The 20,734-nt window shown below is 43.8% G+C and overlaps 1 protein-coding gene across 4 annotated transcripts in view; it reads right to left on the bottom strand.

Moving 5' to 3' along the window:
- Positions 1–20,734, bottom strand: part of LOC137438582 (uncharacterized) — a gene marked incomplete at its 5' end in the record, with an annotated part of 80,565 nt that overhangs the window by 48,441 nt on the left and 11,390 nt on the right. For all 4 annotated transcript variants that reach the window (XM_078769039.1, XM_078769041.1, XM_078769040.1 and 1 more), the window contains 2 exon segments: positions 15,159–15,256; positions 19,717–19,821. In XM_078769039.1, coding sequence (XP_078625165.1) covers positions 15,159–15,256; positions 19,717–19,821 — 203 coding nt within the window.

The following is a 20,734-nucleotide window of genomic DNA, read 5'->3' as shown; positions in this document are numbered from 1 at the left end:
GTCATCAATAAAATGCCAATGTTTCAATTAGCAATTGTTGGTTTGTTTTATTTTGAACTGTTACAATTTTATTACATTTCAAACAAGTGGTAAGTTGTATGGTCTTCTGGCAGTCAGACCATAGTCATGCAGTCGTCTTCGTGCAGTATCATTGGAGATCCGTGGGTTTGCACGCCCCGGAGTTTCTGCCGCAGTGCGGGATGCTGGACGGAATCGATCCCGCAGGTGACTTCGGACCATCTGCCTGTCCTGCCTTGCAATGGTGACTCTTGGCCTCCCTGATCGAGGTCTGTCATCTGCAGAGTTGTGGAGGGTGTCTCTGTCCACCAGGGCCGATATCGTCTGGTGTGAACAGCCAAGGCGACGTGCCACCTCACGGTAGCTCAGTCCGCCTTGCAGCATGCCCAGGGCACGCTGCCGTTGATCCCTTGACAATCGTGGCATGTTGATTGAAATGCCCATTTTGCACTGGCCTTTTTAAAGCCAATATCAAGACATCACGTGCAGCTCATTCAAATCATCCCGTACCCCTTGGCTAATCACTGACAGTCAAAACGGCTGTTCAACAGCTGTGCTATGAAGTGACCATTGAAGGTTCAAGTGACCATCCGTGACCGTTTTGTCTGACAGTGAGGACACTATTGTCCACAAATAAGTTCACACATTTACTACACGCAGTGTTATTGTTGATATTTAAAGGTTTCAAAGGTGGTAAGTTTCTTTTGCGTTTCAGTATAGTTTAATTAAGTGCTGAACCATACCGTACCGTGAAAGTAAAAAAAACACAACACCATCATGTACCGTTCATTGCAAAACATCCAAGCCCCTCTTCAACTTGAGGTACCTCTCCACGACTGGGTCTTGCACCTGTCGCCAATTGCCCGCATCTCCTGCAGCACATCGCCCAGGAACTGGACTGTGAGGTTGGACCTCGGCACCTCTTCCTCATCACTGTCCGCCTCCTCCTCCGCAGAAACCTTTGGAATGGCATCCAACTAGTCATCGATGAGCGGGTTTAGGGAACGGTTCAGCATCATGGTTTTCAGCATGAATTCCCTCGTCTGCGTGTTGTCCTCGATCCATATTCTGAGAGTATTCTCCATCCTTTCCATGTGGACATTCCGGACATGGGTGACCACCTTCGTACTCTATACAGCGCTCGCTAAAACTTTTTCATGAATCACCTTCTCATTCTTCCGTATGTAGCGAATGGTGGATTCATTGACACCATAATGCCTGCCAACAAAGGCCGCACCGTCTCCTCTCGAAAGATAGTCGAGCAGCTCCACTTTCTGGCTGAGGCACATCACTTTCTTCTGCCTCTTGGTAGTCGCCGCAACTCCGGCACTGGTCTTGCGTTTGGGAGCCATGACAGAACGATGAGCAGAGCGAGTCAAAAACACAGGTCAAAGCAACGGGACGAGAACAATGATCGAGAACGAGGATATAATCTGTATACATGTAGGATTGCAAGCATTGTAGGTATCTGCGGGAGGTACTCAGCCAAATTTTTGTGGGGGATGTTATCGGATGATGCCGTATTGAGCCTATCTGCAAATTTCAATAAATAGATTGAATAAAGCATTTGCATTCTATAACTCACGGGGTTGACATGTTTTCATCGATGATGGAACATCCCCCGAAGCATTTTCATTGTGTAAGATCTCTGATGATGCTTTCCCGTAAATTGCAAACTGTAATCGATTTAATGAAGTGTTTGCATTCTATAATTTGCGGAATTGACTTGTTTACACATCTGGTGGGATATGCCGTAAAGCTCGCTTATAGTGCGGATAAAATTCGCGAAAACCATGAAAATGCAAGTCACACAGCAGTGTACTGTACTGTATAAGCAGGTCATGCTCACGGCTTGTATAAGATGTTTTTTTGCGTACGTACCTCCAGCTGCTTAATGCATGGCTGGTGAAAGATGGGTTTTATAAATGTGTCAAGCTAACGAAGCAGGTCATGCTAACGGCTCGTGAATTATTTTTTTTGTGCCACTGAAAAACCGCGAATTCGCGGAGCATGGCCACGAATAGAAAGAAACACGAATTTGCGGGACACTTTTCCGGGAATAGAGAAACATGTCGCATTTTATCAACCGCGAATACGCAGATTCCATGAATAGCGGAACAGCGAAGAGCAGGATCCGAATGTATACAGTGCATTCAGAAAGTATTCAGACCCCTTAACTTTTTTCACAGTTTGCTATGTTGCAGCCTTTTGCTGAAATCGTTTAAATTCATTTTTCCCTCATCAATCTGCACTCAATACCCCATAATGACAAAGAGAAAACAGGGTTTTAGAAAGCTTTGCAAATTTATTAAAAAGAAAAAACTGAAATATCACATTGACATAAGTATTCAGACCCTTTGCTATGACACTTGAAATTTAGCTCAGGTGCCTCCCATTTCTCTTGATCATCTTTGAGATGTTTCTCCACCTTGATTGGAGTCCACCTGTAGTAAATTCTATTGATTGGACATGATTTGGAAAGGCACACACCTGTCTATATAAGGTCTCACAGCTGACAATGCGTATCAGAGCAAAAACCAAGCCATGAGGTCGAAGGAACTGCCTGCAGAGCTCAGAGACAGGATTGTGTCGAGGCACAGATCTGGGGAAGCCTACAAAAAAATCTCTGCTGCATTGAAGGTTCCCAAGAGCACAGTGGCCTCCAAAATTCTTAAATGGAAGAAGTTTGGAACAACCAGGACTCTTCCTAGAGCTGGCCGCCCGGCCAAACTGAGCAATCTGGGGAGAAGGGCCTTGGTAAGAGAGGTGACCAAGAACCCGATGGTCACTCTGGCTGAGCTCCAAAGATCCTGTGTGGAGATGGGAGAAACTTCCAGAAGGACAACCATCACTGCAACACTCCACCGATCTGATCTTTATGGCAGAGTGGCCAGACGGAAGCCTCTCCTCAGTGAAAGACACATGAAAGCCCGCTTGGAGTTTGCAAAAAAGCACCTAAAGGACTATCAGACTGTGAGAAACAAGATTCTGTGAGCAGAGAATCTTGATAGGGCTAAAAGCGATATATAACATGATATTTAACATATTTCAAGGGGTTATAGTAGGGGAGCTCCCAATAGAGTTCGTGACCATTTTCCCGTGATCAAGGTTTGAAGGTTGATTTTGAAAGATAAAAATATATATAAAAAAATAAGCTTGGGTATCTTTTTTTAAAATGCGGGCTAACTCGGCCAGAGGACAAAATCCAAGATGTCCGCCAAAACCGCGAAATCGGGCATATTTCCGCCTACGTGAATGCTACATATACATATTGGGTGTCCATATGTGGGTTTTTCTGGGCCCAGATCTTGCATCTTACATCAGTCAAGTGATATTGTGACTTAAAATGATATTAAATGATTAATGTTGACCAAAATCCAAGATGGCCGCTGCAAAAAACCATGTATTGTATATGTTCATAATTGTGCATACCATAGATTCATCGCTGGCGTCTAAATACAGTTTTACATGACTAGTGTTTTCATTTATAACCTTATTGTTACTATGAATGACTTTTTGAGCAGGTAACGAACCAAGATTGCTGCCTTATCTACAAGATGGTTTGATTAAGTTTCACAGGTATTTGTTCACAGGTAGTTGTTAGTATTAATTTCCAGGGAGTACCAGGGTGGACAATGGATCAAGGCATTACAGTTAAGTATATTCAACTAATAATAGTTAAAATATTAGTTAAGTCCCTTTCTTTAAGAGATAAAGATCTGTCCTGTTCAATATTTAAGTTCAGTTAAGTATTAACATCATTCATATCATGCTGTCTGATGTACGGTATGTACAGTAAGTAATAGGTTTTATTTTTCATTGCAGAGTATACCATGGCGACACCACCCATTCAAGGAAAGAAGAGAAAGAGTGAAGATGAGGACCAGCCTCCAGGACTATCAAGCTCCAGTGAGTGTATCCTCTGTCATAAGCATTGTGATGAGGAAAAGAGTAGCTTAAGCCCAGAAGCCTGGCAGCATCTCCAACAACAAGCAGAACGATGGAGAGGATTGGACAAATACGGTCAAGTCTTTGATGCAGTGCCATGGCACAATGGACCAGCTGGAATATATTTCCACAAACTGTGTAAAGTTCAACTGGCCAGTAACTATAAATTGGAGCAGGCACTAAAGCGACAAAAGAAATGTTTTGAAACAGAAATCTCTCGCAGCGATGATGTAGCTGACGAAGCACCTGGACCATCTTGCGCTCAGAGACAATCACGATCACAAACCGGTATTATACAAGACAAACATTTGTGTATTTGGTGTATGAAGGGAGAAGACCTGAAACACCCTGGATGGGACAAGTGGCACATCATGCAACAAATGGATGCATGGCATGTCTTCAAAGGTCACACAGTCCATCTGGACGACGAGAATATGCGGGATCGCATTTTGACACTGATTGATTCCACGTCAGATCCATTTGCCACAGAGATCCGCTACCATCGGTCATGTTGGACGAAATACATCAAAGTCCATGATTATAATGATCAACATTTGCACATGCACAATGTACGACTGGCAGAAGTACGTCAAATGTTTTTCAAACATGTGCGCACTGTAATTTTTGAAAGACATGAACTCCGAACACTACAGAGCCTTCTACAAGACTACACGCAAATGCTGGTGAACTTTGGCATGACTGTGAACACTGTGAAGTCTAGCACAATAACATCTATGCTCCAAACGGAATTCAGCGACCAAATTGGTTTCCACGAAAGAGTTACAAAAAACAAGAGCTCAATGGTTTTTGACACGTCAGCTGGTGGAACATACATAGAAGCTGCTGTAAATTGCCTAGGTGCAACTGATGACCAACTCGTCTCAATTGTAGCGCAACGAATTAGAGCTGAAGCAGCAAAAGTATCGCCAATGATCTGGCCACCTCACATTGACGATTTACTCAATGAGGACGAAACAAGCAGCCTACTGAAACAGCTCATTTCCCGTCTAAAGTCTTCAAAACCTCAGCGTGACCTTGATATGGAGGATGACGACTCTGCAGTTATCGCTTTGACTGCCTTGCTCTCTTCATATATGACAGGCAAACGAACTTCATTTGGAACAAGGTTGTCTGTTATGATACACGGACTAACCAGAAGCCGGGAACTTGTCGAGTTATTGAAAAAATTCTCAATTGGGATCAGCTACAAAGACGTGCTACATCTCTATGATGCTTGGGCCAAGTACGATATTGAGCAGAACAAAGCATGTCCAGAGGAGCTTGCACTGGGTATGCCACGGACAGCAGTAATGGACAATGATGACTTTTCTGAGGACACGCTAACTGGCGCGAACACATCACACCGTACAAATGTTATGTTTGTCCAGCCACTTGATTTGGTTCATGCTCCAGAGGAATCGGCCCCAGAATTAACAATTCCCAAGTCTAAAGAAATGAAGCATCTTTGCATCGATCAGCATAAAGTCCATCCTTACAAGACTGTCCAGCGTGGAGCTCCAAGTATGCGAACAGGTGTTGACATTACTCCTTCAGATACTAAAGTCCAGAGGCAGCGAGGACTCATTCATGCCATGGCACGTCTAGATGAGACTCATACACCACCTGCACCATGCAGTCAAACAGTTGGGGGATTTGCAGGTTTCCAGTCAACAGTTCAGCCGCATGTTGTCAAAAGCAAGCCGTATTACTTCTTGACTTTTCCAAATCCTCCTGGAAAATCTGTAGTGCACGAAATAATGTGCCGGATGGTTGATGCAGCAGGCAAAAAGAACATGCCCTTCATCCAGTTGGTAGGAGATCAACCAGTGTATGCCTTGATAGTGCAAATGAGATACGAACACCCTGATAAATTCAGTGTCGTGTTGCCTTCTATGGGCCCATTTCATATTCACATGTCTTACATTTCTGCCATGAATAAGCGTTTTCACGGGTCTGGCTTGTCTGACATCCTCGTTGCGGCAGATGTTATTGCAGAAGGGTCTGTGGACCAGGCATTACGGGGCAAACACTACAAGAGGAGCATACGATGTCTCCGATTGATGTATGAAACTCTGCTGAGAAGAATCATACAACAGTCACTACAGAATGGGGGAAGCATCTCAGATGAACTTGAAGCTCACTTGACTGTCCTGCGGAATCCTTCCTCAACAGCAGAAGAACGGCAGGAATGTTATGCACTTCTGGAAGCCAACCAAGAGGTTATTTCATTGGTGGCAGATGAGTTCAATAGAATTGAGGAGTCCGGTGGTTCAATGGCAAAGTACTGGATCACATTTATGGAGATGACTGAAATATTGATGATGAATCTGCATGCGTTGAGAATCCAGAACTGGGAACAATTCAAGTCGACATTACGTTTAATGCTACCATGGATCCAGATTTATGACAACGATAAATATGGACGGTGGTTGGTTGAGTATTGGCTGGAAATGGAATCCCTCCCAGAGGATGTAGCACAATACATGCGAGATGGCTTATTTGCTCAATCCATGTCGGGAAAGCCTTACTCATGTTTGCCATTGGATCTCTGGATCGAGATGACAATGAACAAGGGTTCAAAGATGAAAGCTGGCTGGCTCAAAATTTTGAAGAACGAAAAGATGCTGCTGTCACATTCCCGAAATGCTAACAATGTTAATAGAGTCCGATCCTCACTGCATGATCTTGCCAGCACATCAGAATCAAAACGACATCACAGTGAAAATGCTCCCACTCGCATGAAGGAAGACGAACAAGCTGTACAAGATATTAACAACTGCATCACTGAATTCGGCTGTGACCCTTTCAATGAAGAAAACAAGGTCTTGAAGTCACTACAGTCTGGAATGGTAGCTTCTGATGACCTCATTCAAGATTTTGAATCGGTCCACACCGATGGCGAGAAATGCTTGAAGGCATTCTGTGAAGACAGAATGTTCAGCAGCAACAAACCTTTCCATGCAACCATTCACAGGAATTTGAGACGGAACTTCAGCAACCCACCTTCAGTCAAGACTGGCGAGCGCATCATGAAGTCAGACGCAATGGAGAACAGAGCGATGGCAGCAGTTGTCTCACTTGCTGAAAATGACACCGAAAATTTCACCTTGTCAGAGATAATGTCGTACCGAGTCACAGATGAATGTCTGCCAATATTCAATATCAACGGCACCATGAAAAAAGTGCAAAAATCTAAGTTGGTAGAAAAATTCAAGCTACATGCGTTGGAACCAACACCAGACAAGTACACGGCGATCCTGGACATGGGATTTATATGGCGTTTGTCTACGCCATCGGTAGAAGACAGGGAAAAGGCTGATGGAATTTCCTACACCTGGGGAGACTACGCATCGAAGGTGTTCGCCGTCATTATGAGCAGACATAAATATGCATCACAAGTTGTGTTTGTCAATGACAGATATGATGTTTCCCTGACCGTCAAGGATAGCGAACGCAAGCTTCGAAAAAGCACTTCTGGATTTTCAGATGGCTCCAAGAATGTATTTTTCAAGCAGTCGGACAAATTCCCATCTGCCAAAGGATTTCAAGACTTCTTCCACAATGCAACAAACAAGCAGCACCTACAGATCTTTCTCAGAAACGAGTTCAGCGTGTTGTACCGAAACTATTCTAACACTGAATTTGTCTACTGCGTTGGGCCCACATGTGTCAATCTATCGACAGGTTTGCCTGTTACAGACTTCCAGTGTGAACAGTTAGAAGCAGACACATGCATGTTCTTCATCTACTCACAAATACGTAAAGCTGGAATAGAAACACCTGTTATCATCGACGCAGAAGATACGGACGTGCTTGTATTGGCATCGTATGTTGCTCATAGAACTGAAGGGGTGCTCGCAATGAAGTACAAAAAGCAGTTCATAGATTGTACAGCTTTCTGCCCGAAGGAAATAGCAGATATCATAGTTCCTCTTCACGTCCACAGCGGCTCAGACACAACAGCAGCATTCTTTGGACATGGGAAGAAAACCATCTTCGACATATCATCCACTTCACCTGAAGCTAGAGCGTTCCTCAGTGAAGTAGGGAAACACCTACCGGTCCCTCAGCAGGTGCTTGATCATATGACGCTGTACACCATACGGTACATATACAAGGACAAACAAAGTACCACTCTGTGTGATGCTCGGGCCAGGAAGTGGCGACAAATGAAAAGGAAATCAATACTGCGGCTTCCACCAGACAAAGAATCCCACGATTTGAAAGTCAAGAGAGTGAACTATCAAACCTACGTGTTGCTCAACTACGAAAAACCTGATGCGCCACCGTCTCCTTTATCTCATGGCTGGCATCTCGAGGAAGGCATGTGTCTTCCATTGAGGTACATTCACCCAGCACTCCCAGAAAAACTAACTCAGGCTTTGGAAAGCAGCCCAACTATGGATGATCCAGTCGAGTCTGGGTCCGAGACGGACGATTCGGACAGTGAATAACAATTTCAATCTATCCAACACAAACAAACTGTTATAACAACTATTGTCATTTTCAACCCTACCGTATATGCTACTTGTGCAATGTGTATCACTGCTTGTAAATGTAATGTCATGTCACTGTAAATATAATAAAACAAAATAGAGAAAGATAAATTCTTTCTTACTGATTGCAAATGAAAACCTTGAACATTGTGTCAAATAAAAGACGTTGCAATAGATACAATGTACAGTAGCCATAACTGCTTATCTAACGGGCGAGAGGCAGCCATCTTGGTTCGTTACCTGCTCAAAAAGTCATTCATAGTAACAGTAAGGTTATAAATGAAAACACTAGTCATGTAAAACTGTATTTAGACGCCAGCGATGAATCTATGGTATGCACAATTATGAACATATACAATACATGGTTTTTTGCAGCGGCCATCTTGGATTTTGGTCAACATTAATCATTTAATATCATTTTAAGTCACAATATCACTTGACTGATGTAAGATGCAAGATCTGGGCCCAGAAAAACCCACATATGGACACCCAATATGTATATGTAGCATTCACGTAGGCGGAAATATGCCCGATTTCGCGGTTTTGGTGGACATCTTGGATTTTGTCCTCTGGCCGAGTTAGCCCGCATTTTTAAAAAAGATACCCAAGCTTATTTTTTTATATATATTTTTATCTTTCAAAATCAACCTTCAAACCTTGATCACGGGAAAATGGTCACGAACTCTATTGGGAGCTCCCCTACTATTATGTGGATGAATTTGGGCAAAACCTGATGGACAGTTTGGGAGTGTGATATGGATGGACTGATTAGATTTTGTTGAAGATCCGGATGTGATACTTTTTTTTTTAAAGTGATTCTTCACCATTGAGAGATGGGACCAAAAACAATATGTAGCATAATGTTTCGAAAATTTGTAGACAGATTCGGAAGAAACTTGGTGGATGAGTTATTTAGGTGACAAAAACAAGCCGACTAGATTTTAGTTCAGGTCCAAATCCAAATCTGGCCTATCAGTGGAATCCAAAATGCAAACTGTTCACCCTGGCGGAGGTGTGCACTCTACAGAGTGTCGTTCTAGCTTATTCTTGTTGTTGCTTCTTGTAATCCTTCCCCCAAGCCATTGCTTCTCCCAATAAATATACCTCGTCTCGGGGGGAATTCTGGTTGTTGTGGTTCTCCTAAGGTGATTAAGGAAGACCCATTATAGGGTATTGGCAATGATGAGTCAACACCGCACACACGGATCGGATCGCTTCACATTGCTTCATTTGCATAAAACATGCAGCGCTCTGTGGATTCAGTCCTCTAATTAGCACGGCATCTTTGCTTTTAGACACGTGATCCGGCAAGGAAGACTCAGAAGCGATCAACTGTGCCATGGTTGTGTGGAAAAGAATCGTTCCAGGCAACCAGAGGACCGACGTGTGTGTGTGTGTGTGTATATATATATAACATGTCATGGATGCAGCATGCAGACTTTTTAATGGAATGATTAATTATTATCAATAACTTAACATTATTCCCCAATGCCATTCTGATAGATCTCCTCTGAATTGCTGGCTTTGATAGGCACATCGATTTGGCTCTTCAGTATGCAGGGGTGAGCTTCAGGGTGCACGGTTGAATTTTCCTTTGAGTTTGCTGACAACTCCAACTCTGGAGCAGTACCTTGGCTGCATTGTTTTTCCATCTCATAGGCTACCGATCTCTTGAGCCAAGCGATAATGCGACCAGCCAATCCACTACCACGAGAGATCACTGAATAGATAATAATTAATCAAAATAAAAACATTTCAGGGGTGTTTCGGAATGGTCTCTCATCTGCCTGTATGACACAGGGGAAGACCATTTCCCCTTTGGACAGCTGCAAGCAGCGTAGTGAGGTAATTCAGCTTCAGGTGCGAAGTTAACTACACACCTGCGTCTTCTTTCTTTGTGATTTTTGCATCTCTCACTTTCTATACCTAAAATCATCCCTATGAGCAGGATGAGGGTAACAGTTGTGGCCAATGTGGAAGAAAGACTACAGCTTTTTAAACAATCTATTGTCTTGTCATCATATGTTGTTCTTCATTTCACATGTGTTTTCTTATCATGCTCATTGGGCTGGAAAGATAGCGTAGAGCGATATGCACTTGCATTTAAGTCGTCTCACCTGGGTTTGAATTTTAATCCAACTACTGTATAAAACTGTGTCCATGGTGTTTCGCGAGCAGGGTAATCCATCAATGTGTGCACCACCCATTAGAAGGAGGTTAAGCTGGATGACCCATCTGTCGGCTCTGGTTTGTGGTGGACATTAAAGATCCCACGGAGTCTTGCATGAAATGTTAAGCGAGGTACCACAGCCACCCCAAACAACTTCCAAATTTCTGTTCTAACGTATAATAGGGGTTACTAAATCAGTCACACGTCCACACTCAGCAAATACACAAACCAGCAGCCACGTGCTGCACATGATTGAATGAAAATAATGAATAGGTTTACTGTATTTGTCTTTTTTGCTCTTAATACAAGCTCTTCTGTGGTTTTTGTCAAGAAAAAAAAAAATACACCCTCCTTTCCACACTTTCCTCATGTTCCTTATCAACCTTATCAACATTGGGCTTCATCAACATGGGCTGCATCCATAGGCTCATTTGAGTGAAGTAAAGATGAAGAACACCGATATCAAATACCAGCTGCAATTGCTTTCTTGTCAACAGAGGACCAAATTACCTGGCTTTTTGTAGAAAGTATTGGGTGCTGGTACAACGAGTACGAGGGGAAATATCTGGGAGCAGCACAAAGCGCCTGGCATGTGCTCAAACACATACATGTGAAACGTTTAGCTGGGGCTAACTTAAACGTGCGAGGTTATTAAGATCGTTTAGCTGGGGCTCCCAGATTCTCAAAAAAGAGCATTTCATTTTCAGGTACAAAGACATTCATCGTCAGGCTTTTCTCTCTTATGCTTGTTGAGGCCCAACAGGAGAGCAAAAGTAGAGAGAGGGTGGGGCTTGATTATTGAAGGAATATAATGAAACTGCATACTGTACTTGCAACCTGGAGTTTTACAAGTAGGGCTATACTTCATCATTTACAGGGAACATGAACTTGGTTGTCCTCTAAATATGCGCCTGATGACAAAGTAATCCACAGTGACTTCCCAACAAAGTAGGCCAATGTGCACTCACACTCGAACTAGATTCACAATTCCTTATTTGAACTCCTGTTGAGAACATACGAACAAAGCAGCCTGCGTATTCTTTGCTCAGGAAACCACTTCAGCAGCACTTGCTTTCATTTTGTGTAACTAACTGAACCTAGACTTAGAAAGGAGGGGGGTGCTGTGCAAATTTTGTTTGTAGTTGTTTGCAATAGAAAACCTGCAGCATGTTCCAGGTGCAACGCAACAGTTGTCAAGGATTGCGGTTCAAAAAAATATATTGAACCGCTGAGAAGTAAATTGGGCTATCCTAAAATCCAACATTACAGCAGTTCTGAGAAAAAGTGGTTGGAAGTTCAGGTTCCTATCCGATAATCCTATTCAAGAGCCAATGAAAAAGGATCAGCATCAGCCTCCAACATCGTTAAAAACTGCCGTGAACACCAGTGACCATCAACGGCATAACGACCTTGAGAGTTTGCTTTCAGGTACTAAATTTGGCAATAGATGGGGATAGCTTAGTTAACTTCTCAAGGCATCGGTTATCCAGGTTTGTGCCTGAGAAATGATAGTGGAAGTAAAAGAAAAACAAATGTCAGATAATACAGCAGCAAGAACAACAACAAATGGCAGTGATCATAAATGCATCAGGCACCATGATAGAACTAGACATAATTTGACGTCGCGACGTCGACAAATATGCCTCCAGCCACATTATTACATCATTACACATACTTGTACCAAGCTGAATTTGAATCCCTTTAGCTGTTCTCAAGTATCACAATTTTACCTGAAATGACCTCTGACCTTTGACCTCCTCGTGTTGAAATCTAATCAGTTCGTCTTTGCATCATTAATACGTACTTGTACCAAGTTTGGTCAAAATCCCATTACTTGTTCAGAAGTGAGCACAGTAAGATTTTTAAAAATTACCTCACTCCGACCTTTGACCTCGACCCCATAATCTAATCAATTCATCCTTACATTATTATACACTAGTGAGGTAGTGACACGCGAAGTAGTGACATGGGCATTGAGGAAGTTAGGAGTGGAGGAATGGTTGATCAGAGTAGTGATTGCAATGTACGAAAGAGCGCGCACATCTGTAAGGACGAAGGAAGGGAACAGTGGTGAGTTTGAGGTGAAGGTGGGAGTGCATCAGGGGTCGGTACAAAGTCCACTACTATTTGTAGCTGTGATGGAGGTGCTGGCTCGGAACGTAAAGGAGGGTTTACCATGGGAGTTGTTGTATGCAGATGATCTGGTGTTGATTGCAGAAAGTATGGATGGACTGAAGAAGAAGATGAACAAGTGGAAGGAATGTATGGAGACAAAAGGTCTGAAAGTGAATATCCGAAAGACGAAGGTGATGGCAAATGGTAAAGCAAGTGGTGAGGTGGAAAGAACTGGGAAGTGGCCGTGTGCTGTGGTGCAGGAAGGGTGTCGGAGTAAATTCCATTCAATGTACAATGTGCGGTGAGTTCATCAAAAATGTAGTGGTTTGAGAGGGTCATTAACCAGTGTGGCAGCTACATTCAAGTGTAAGGTGTGCACAGAGGGAGCTGCAGATGGAGGAACTGTTGAGTTGGATCTTGGAGACGGCGTGAAGCTGGAAGGTGTGAAAACATTTTGCTACCTAGGAGACATGCTGAATGGAGAAGGTGGATTAGACTCGGCAACGGCTGCTGGAGTGAGATGTGCATGGAAGACGTTTTGGGAACTAAGTGGCGTGCTGATGAGGAGGGGAGTGTCGTTGAAGCTGAAGGGAAAGGTGTATGCTGCATGTGTGAGACGTGTTATGATCTATGGGAGCGAGACATGGGTAATGAACGTAGAGCAGCAACAAAGGCTGGAAAGGGTGGAAATGCGAATGGTTCGGTGGATGTGTGGAGTATCGTTGAGAGAGAGGAAGACAAATGATGAATTGCGATAGATGATGGGAATAGAGCCTGTGATTGATGTTGTGAAGAGGAACAGGTTGAGATGGTTTGGTCATGTGTTGAGGAAGGATGAAAGTGACTGGTTGAGAAGAGTGATGGAAATGAATGTAGAAGGAAGTAGAGGATGGGGAAGACCGAGAAAGACTTGGCTAAAGATGGTGGAAGAAGAAATGCAGGCAAAGGGGTTAACAAGGGGAGATGCAGAAAATAGGGCAAAATGGAGAAGATTGTCATGGGGCCTGCAAGGCTAACCCCCGCTCTAGCAGGGAAAATGGCCTTAAAATGCCTGTTGTTGTTTCTTTTGTAGTGAGGTACCCGTGCTAAGCACGGGTGGGAGGCCGGAAGCAAACAAACAATGCAGAAACATGAAACCAATAAATACCACATTCCTGTCGCACCTTCAGTCGCACGTCAGACATGGACAGCAAGTTCGTGAAGGACTTCCATGAAAAATGTACCCGTTCGCAAACAAACAGGTACGTTTGTTCCATACCCAGTCAATGGCGAATCTGCAAATGGCGATCCGCGACTTTCACGTTTAGAAAGCAGAAACCCTCACGGAATTTCGTCATTCACTTGGACTCGATATCTCTTTTTTCATTCCAAACAGCATAACTCCAATCACAAATTAAATAGCATTGATATAAAAAATAAACTTTTAACAACATTCATGACATTAACAAATATTTAAATCCTGATGTGAAGTTCCGTATGGTTGGGTGAATACAATTACGAATTCAAAATCGTACGATTACGAAAATTGTATTCACTCAATTCCAAGCATCAATTGATACTTTAACAAAATACTGTTTTAAATGACGGTTGTATTGGGATATTATCAAACTCGCTCATTGTCGTAATCTGTTCGCTTCCGCATTTGTGGCAGGTTCATTATTCTCATCAAAATCTAAACAGTATTTGTAGAATTTCAATAAAAGCCACATCACTGTTCGTATCGGTAAATATTATTCCATAGTGTTTGGAAAAACGGGAAAATTGGAAAAAATGGAAAAACGATAGCCTATTTTACTCCAGGGGGTCCCAGGATTACCCACCCAAAATATTGTTGCGATCGGTTCAGCCGTTTTTGCGGTACCTGGGAATGGACGGACAGATGGATATTTGGTGGATTATAGTAAGATACCTGGACTAAGTTTGACTTCGATCCCTTTAGCCATTCTTAAGTTGTCGCGATAACGAAAACCTATCATGGATGCACGGACAGACAGACAGCCCGACGGACAATCTGAAAACATAATATCTCCGGTGACTTAATCGGCGGATGCATAATTATTTCCGGGACTCCTTCGTTTTTGTGTGAAATGGTCAATTTCATACCTAATCAGCTAGTCTATCCCTTTATAATACTGCTTCCATGTCTCCAAAGATTACCTGAAGAAGCAGAGGTCCTGCTTAGTCAGCAACAACATTCTGTTTGTTGAGAAAAAACTTTCACATCACCCAAGGTACAAAATTTGAATAACTGAGCGAAAGCATCTTATAAAGGGAAATTTATATCTAAAAAAAAAAGAATCCACGAATGCATTACTTTTGGTCCTTCAACAGCAAGAAAAATAAAAAATAAGTGAATAAATTCGAATGTACAATGCTAATTTGCTTATACACTCAATAACCCTATCACTCACCTTGCATTTTTTGACACAAAACCTGCTTTAATCTCAGCTGCAGGAGACACAGACACCTCTTCACTCTGCGATTCATTCCCCTTACCGCCTTTCATACCCTGAAAGTGCAAGATCACCAATAGGTGGAAAATAAGACGACGAACATGGATAAAATTGCTTATTTTTACTTGTATGATCATGAGACTGGTGTCATTACAAAGAGCAACAACAAAGCCTCAAGAAAAAAATTTAAAATGCTCATCATCAATGCTTTAATGCTGAGCAGTTCTCTCATCTCTCCATCAAATATTATACATACTCTTCGCTATAAAAAAAAAAAAACCAAACAGGTATAATTGATAATAGAATTATTGAAGGACTGTTCCAGCGTTCATGCCAAGTGCCTTTTTGCCATGATGGATGTGCAAAACACCTCATTGCAAACTTCCAGGTAACGACGGGCAACGCTAGATAGCCGGACAATTAACTCCCGAGACTGCACATGCGCGGGTAATCTGTCACAATACGGTTGTGTTTAAAATAATAAAGGGCACCGCCGCCCTCTGGGCAGAAGTACCATTCTCAGTTAATTGGAGATTGGGCCGAGTACATGCTGGAGTATGTGCACCGGAATAAGGCTAAACTACGTGCTTGTCTGCTGGCCTTGGATGGTGACTTAAGGCCAGTATTAGGGTTGGAACTGGGGGTAGAACCGGGTTTGGAACCAGTTCCCCCTCCATGGTGGACCCATCTATAAAATTGAGAATTTAATTCTCTTTTTTTGTTAAGCTCTGCGAAACTCAGGCCTAATAGGCAGAGCCCGTGCAACTGTTTGGCCAGAAGGACCTTTAAAAAAAAGTCTATTCTTATGTAAAAGTGGTAAAAGCCATTCATAGCTATGGGAGAAGACTTTCATTTGGGCGGTGAAAAGGCAGTGAAGCGCGACCTTAAACTCTCCCAGGAAAAAAAAAAAAACAGGCAGCGTATAGGCAACAGGAAGTCCGGAATGCTGTATCGATTGCTCCAGAGAAAAAATAACCTGAAGCAGCCTGAAGGTGAAGCCTATGGCCTATACGTGCTGTATCATTAGAAGGCTCATGACACCTATTGTTTCGATATTCGATGATCATTTTAGCAATCACTGTTTGTATTTCACACTGAACGGAAAACGTAAAGGGCATGGCGATTGTGAATATGACAGGTTCAACGATGTGTTTGTCCTGAACTGCATTAAAATCAAAATGGCAGTGGATGGAGTCAGCGGTCCTAAGACGTAATGACGTAAGCGTGACAGATAGATAGATAGATAGATAGATAGATAGATAGATAGACAGACAGACAGACAGACAGACACACCAAATTGCATATTTTAGTATGATAGATAAATGTAAATATTGGGAAACAACAGACTTCAACACCGGCGGAGTTTGGGGGGTGGGGGGGGGGGGGGGGGTGGGAGGGCTGGGCAGGTGATGCAATGCCCCCACCTCTATTTTTTTTCAGTAGTTTGCAATAAAGATAAAAACATCCCATATTTAAACGTGAGTAATAATGAACGTAAACTATATTTGTGATTTCACGTACACTGTAAATACACTAACAAACGGTAATTTTGGAAGTCAGATATAGCTGTGGGGGATTCCAGTCAAATCCCATTGCCAGGAATTTCACATTTGGCCCTGTTTGATCACCCCTTGAGAGAAGCTGGCAAATTACCCCTGGCCTGTGATAATATGCCCTGCTTGTTGAAGCTTTCAGGCACCAACCTTGAACAACTAGCAGCGTGGACGAGAGGAGGTGGCTTGAAAGCTGCCTCTTACAAAAACAACTCCAATGTTATTCTTTTCATCCTGTCTTTGAAGTAGATTTAATCATTTCCTGTCGAGTATAAAGACCGAGCCTGATGTGTTGTGTTGACAAGCTGCTGTTAATGACAGCTTCCACCATGTACATGTTAAGTCTTAACAAGCGTTACGCCTAGGTCCCCCATCGGTGAAGTGATGTGAGTTGACAAAGTGGAAGACGCAGAAAACATGCTATGATATGATATTTCGCTCACAAGGTTCAGACATACATGGAGGCGGCCATCTTGGATTTTGACGTGGCGACCCAATTTACAATAGCGTTCTTCCTTATGCCGAGATACACCCACACACCAAATTAGAAGTTGGTACTTCACTTATTTTTCAAGATATTCATCTCACAAGGTTCAGACATAATGGCGGCGGCCATCTTGGATTTTGACGTGGCGACCCAATTTTAAACAGCGTTCTTCCTTGTGCCTAGATACACCCACACACCAGATTAGCAGTTGGTACTTCGCTTATTTTTCAAGATATTCATCTCAGGTTCAGACATACATGGCGGTGGCCATCTTGGATTTTGACGTGGCGACCCAATTTTCAATAGCGTTCTTCCTTATGCCGAGATACACCCACACACCAGATTAGCAGTTGGTACTTCACTTATTTTTCAAGATATTCATCTCAGGTTCAGACATACATGGCGGTGGCCATCTTGGATTTTGACGTGGCGACCCAATTTTCAATAGCGTTCTTCCTTATGCCGAGATACACCCACACACCAGATTAGCAGTTGGCACTTCGCTTATTTTTCGAGATATTTCGCTCAAGTTTCAGACATATATATGGTGGCGGCCATCTTGGATTTTGACGTGGCGACCCAATTTTCAATAGCGTTCTTCCTTATGCCAAGATACACCCACACACCAAATTAGAAGTTGGTACTTCGCTTATTGTTCAAGATATTCATCCCACAAGGTTCAGACGTACATGGCGGCGGCCATCTTGGATTTGACGTGGCGACCCAATTTTCAATTGCGTTCTTCCTTATGCCTAGATACACCCACACACCAGATTAGAAGTTGGTACTTCGCTTATTTTTCAGGATATTCATCTCACAAGGTTAAGACATACATGGCATCAGACATACATGGTGGTGGCCATCTTGGATTTTGACGTGGGTTGCACCCACACACCAAATTCGAATGCGGTCCTTCGCTTACACACGCACGCACGCATGCACGCAAACACACACGCCTGCACGGACGGAGGGGAAAGCCATAGTCCCCCTTGCGCTACGCTGTGCGACGGGGGACAATAAATCCTCCTGTAACTGTCTAAGATGTCTCAGATTCATCTCTAGTGGGGTGGGGTGGGGGGTAAATCCCCGACAAACTTGGCGTAGTCGGCAGGATGTGTCCGGAGAAGGGAGAGGGGAAGGGGGTTCGCTACTGGGGGTCAGCAAGATTATCGGTGCCTCGTAATGAGCGAGATCTTTCTCGGTAGTATTGATGTCTTGCTGCCGTTCAGTGGGCAGCTCTGCCTTCACCCGATCTGCCGGCACACATCTAAACAATAAGGTAATGGAGACACGGACAGAGTGCGGGAGGATTTGTTCGGGGCAAGGGTACAGGTGGCTAGGGGTCATAGACACCTGTGCGGGTATTCAGGCTTTGAGAGCCTGAATACCTGGTCACAGCGCGCGGGAAGCGTTTCAAGGTGGGCAGTTTTGAGAGAAAAACTGGAATCTCACATCGTCAGTTCGAGACATTCTGCTTGGGCCAAAGAGAGGGACAGAGGTCGACTTGAGAGAAAGTCAAGAGTACTCTCTTTGGAGGACTTGGAAGGACGTTTTTCCTTTACGTGGAATGACGTGCATCCGTCAGTTGGGGGGCCGGGATAGGGTCGCCCCATTAAGCTAACGAGTTGCGGAGAAAGAAATGAGTACCCACAGGAGGGTCACTAGACAAGCAACACCTAGAGAAAGAGAGAGAGAGAGAGAGAGAGAGGCGGAAAGTTAGATTAATGTTGGCTGAAGGTCGTTATTAGTACATTACATTATCTGGAGAACTAGGATGATTTAATGTGCAAGGCGCGAAGAGCCAGCCGTGAAATTCCTGGCAATGGGATTTGACTGGAATCCCCCACATAGCTGCCCATTATAAATATTAAGCCCTTGCCCAACCAAATAGAGAATTCAAACTGTGCCTATGGACGTCAACCTTCTTTTTTTAACATGACAAACATCTGGTGACATTGGGGTAAGTGATGCAACTTTTCTGAGTCAGCACACTGGGTACTGGCAATGTCATCTTGTAACGTCGCCTTTCTCGCCACAGTCCGCAGGGCAATTTCGGAGACATCTACTTCACTCCTCCCCCCACCACCCCCCCCCCCCCCCCTCCTAGACCCAACTCAGCCCCAACCCAGTTGCTTTTGTCCCTGTTCTCTCAGCTGCCATGCTAGACTATACCAAGTCCTGTTCTCTCTCAGTCTTTCTCCTATTTATAAAATTATGTATGCACCCATGATATCAAACTCAACCCCCATTTATTGCTGTATGCAACTGTACACGGCACATTTTCCGTGCCTGTCTGCACTACATTCTTTGCACTCCTGCATGAGGTTTGCCCAATTTTAAAGAAACTGTAAATAAAATTTGCTTTACGACACCATATTCGCAATCCATTATTTCTGCCACAAATAAAACATACAATTCATACAAAAAAACAATCCAAACCAGGTTCCTGCAGAAAAGTATCATGCATTTGCCTCACCTTGGCCACTTTGGATGAAGTGTCTATATTCAAACTTTCCTTGGCCGCAGAAGCACCTTTTTGTCTGTCTGGCAACTGTATGGTAACTTTTAAGGTCTCTCCATCCTGATGGAGATGAAATGAAGTTGTAAAAAAAAAAAATCAGTGTATTTCTGTAATGTACTATTACTTTCGCATCAACCCCAAACCCTCCTACCCATCCTCCCTTTCCCCCCCACCCCCCTCCAACCCATCCCTCCCTCCCCCCACCTCAACCCCCCGACCCCCAATAGCCTGGTGTTGGCGTAGCGGTTAGGGTGCCAGCTTGGGATCCCAGGATCCTAGGTTCGAATCCCGGTCGAGCGGTGAATTAATCTGAGGTCGGCAAATTGAGTGCCAGTTCACTGGCAATTCCATGTGTGTCGCAAGAGGCGACTAACAGGGTTGGCGGCACGAAAAGCATCCGGCCGTAAAACATTGCTTCAAAAAGGGGACCAAGGTGCCCAAAAAAGACAACCCCCGCTCTGCAGGGAAAAATAGCCTCTAAAGGTGGTTCCATCCCCCCCCCCCTCCCTACCCTCCCCCCCTCTCCACCCATCCTCCAAATTTCCAAATGAACCAAAATCGAATTGGCTTCTTCTTGACAACTAACCAACTCATCCAACTAGTTTTATCATAATCCGTCCACAACTTCTTGGAAATATTGTGCTGGGAAATATTGTGCCAGGGAAATCAGATCCCTGGTGTTGGGCTAGCGGCTAGGGTGCCGGCTTAGGATCCTAGGATCCTGGGTTCGAATCCCGGTCAATCGCTGAATTAACGCCAGGGGGGTTGACTCAGCCTGTCATCCTTCCGAGGTCGGCAAATTGAGTACCAGTTCACTGGTAATTCCCTGCTTGTCGTTAAAGGCGGCAAAAAGGGTTGGCGTCAGGAAGGGCATCCGGCCATAAAACATTGCTTCAAAAAGGGGACCGAAAAACAACAACAACCACGGTTCCCGAAAAAGGCCAACCCCCGCTTGCGGGGAAAAATGGCCTCT

Source organism: Myxine glutinosa, unplaced genomic scaffold, assembly GCF_964187855.1.
Source record: "Myxine glutinosa unplaced genomic scaffold, kmMyxGlut1.1 SCAFFOLD_993, whole genome shotgun sequence".
NCBI classification, from domain to species: Eukaryota; Metazoa; Chordata; class Myxini; order Myxiniformes; family Myxinidae; genus Myxine; species Myxine glutinosa.
The sequence above is the reverse complement of the archived record's forward strand: the minus strand, read 5'-3'. Positions and strand labels throughout refer to the sequence as shown.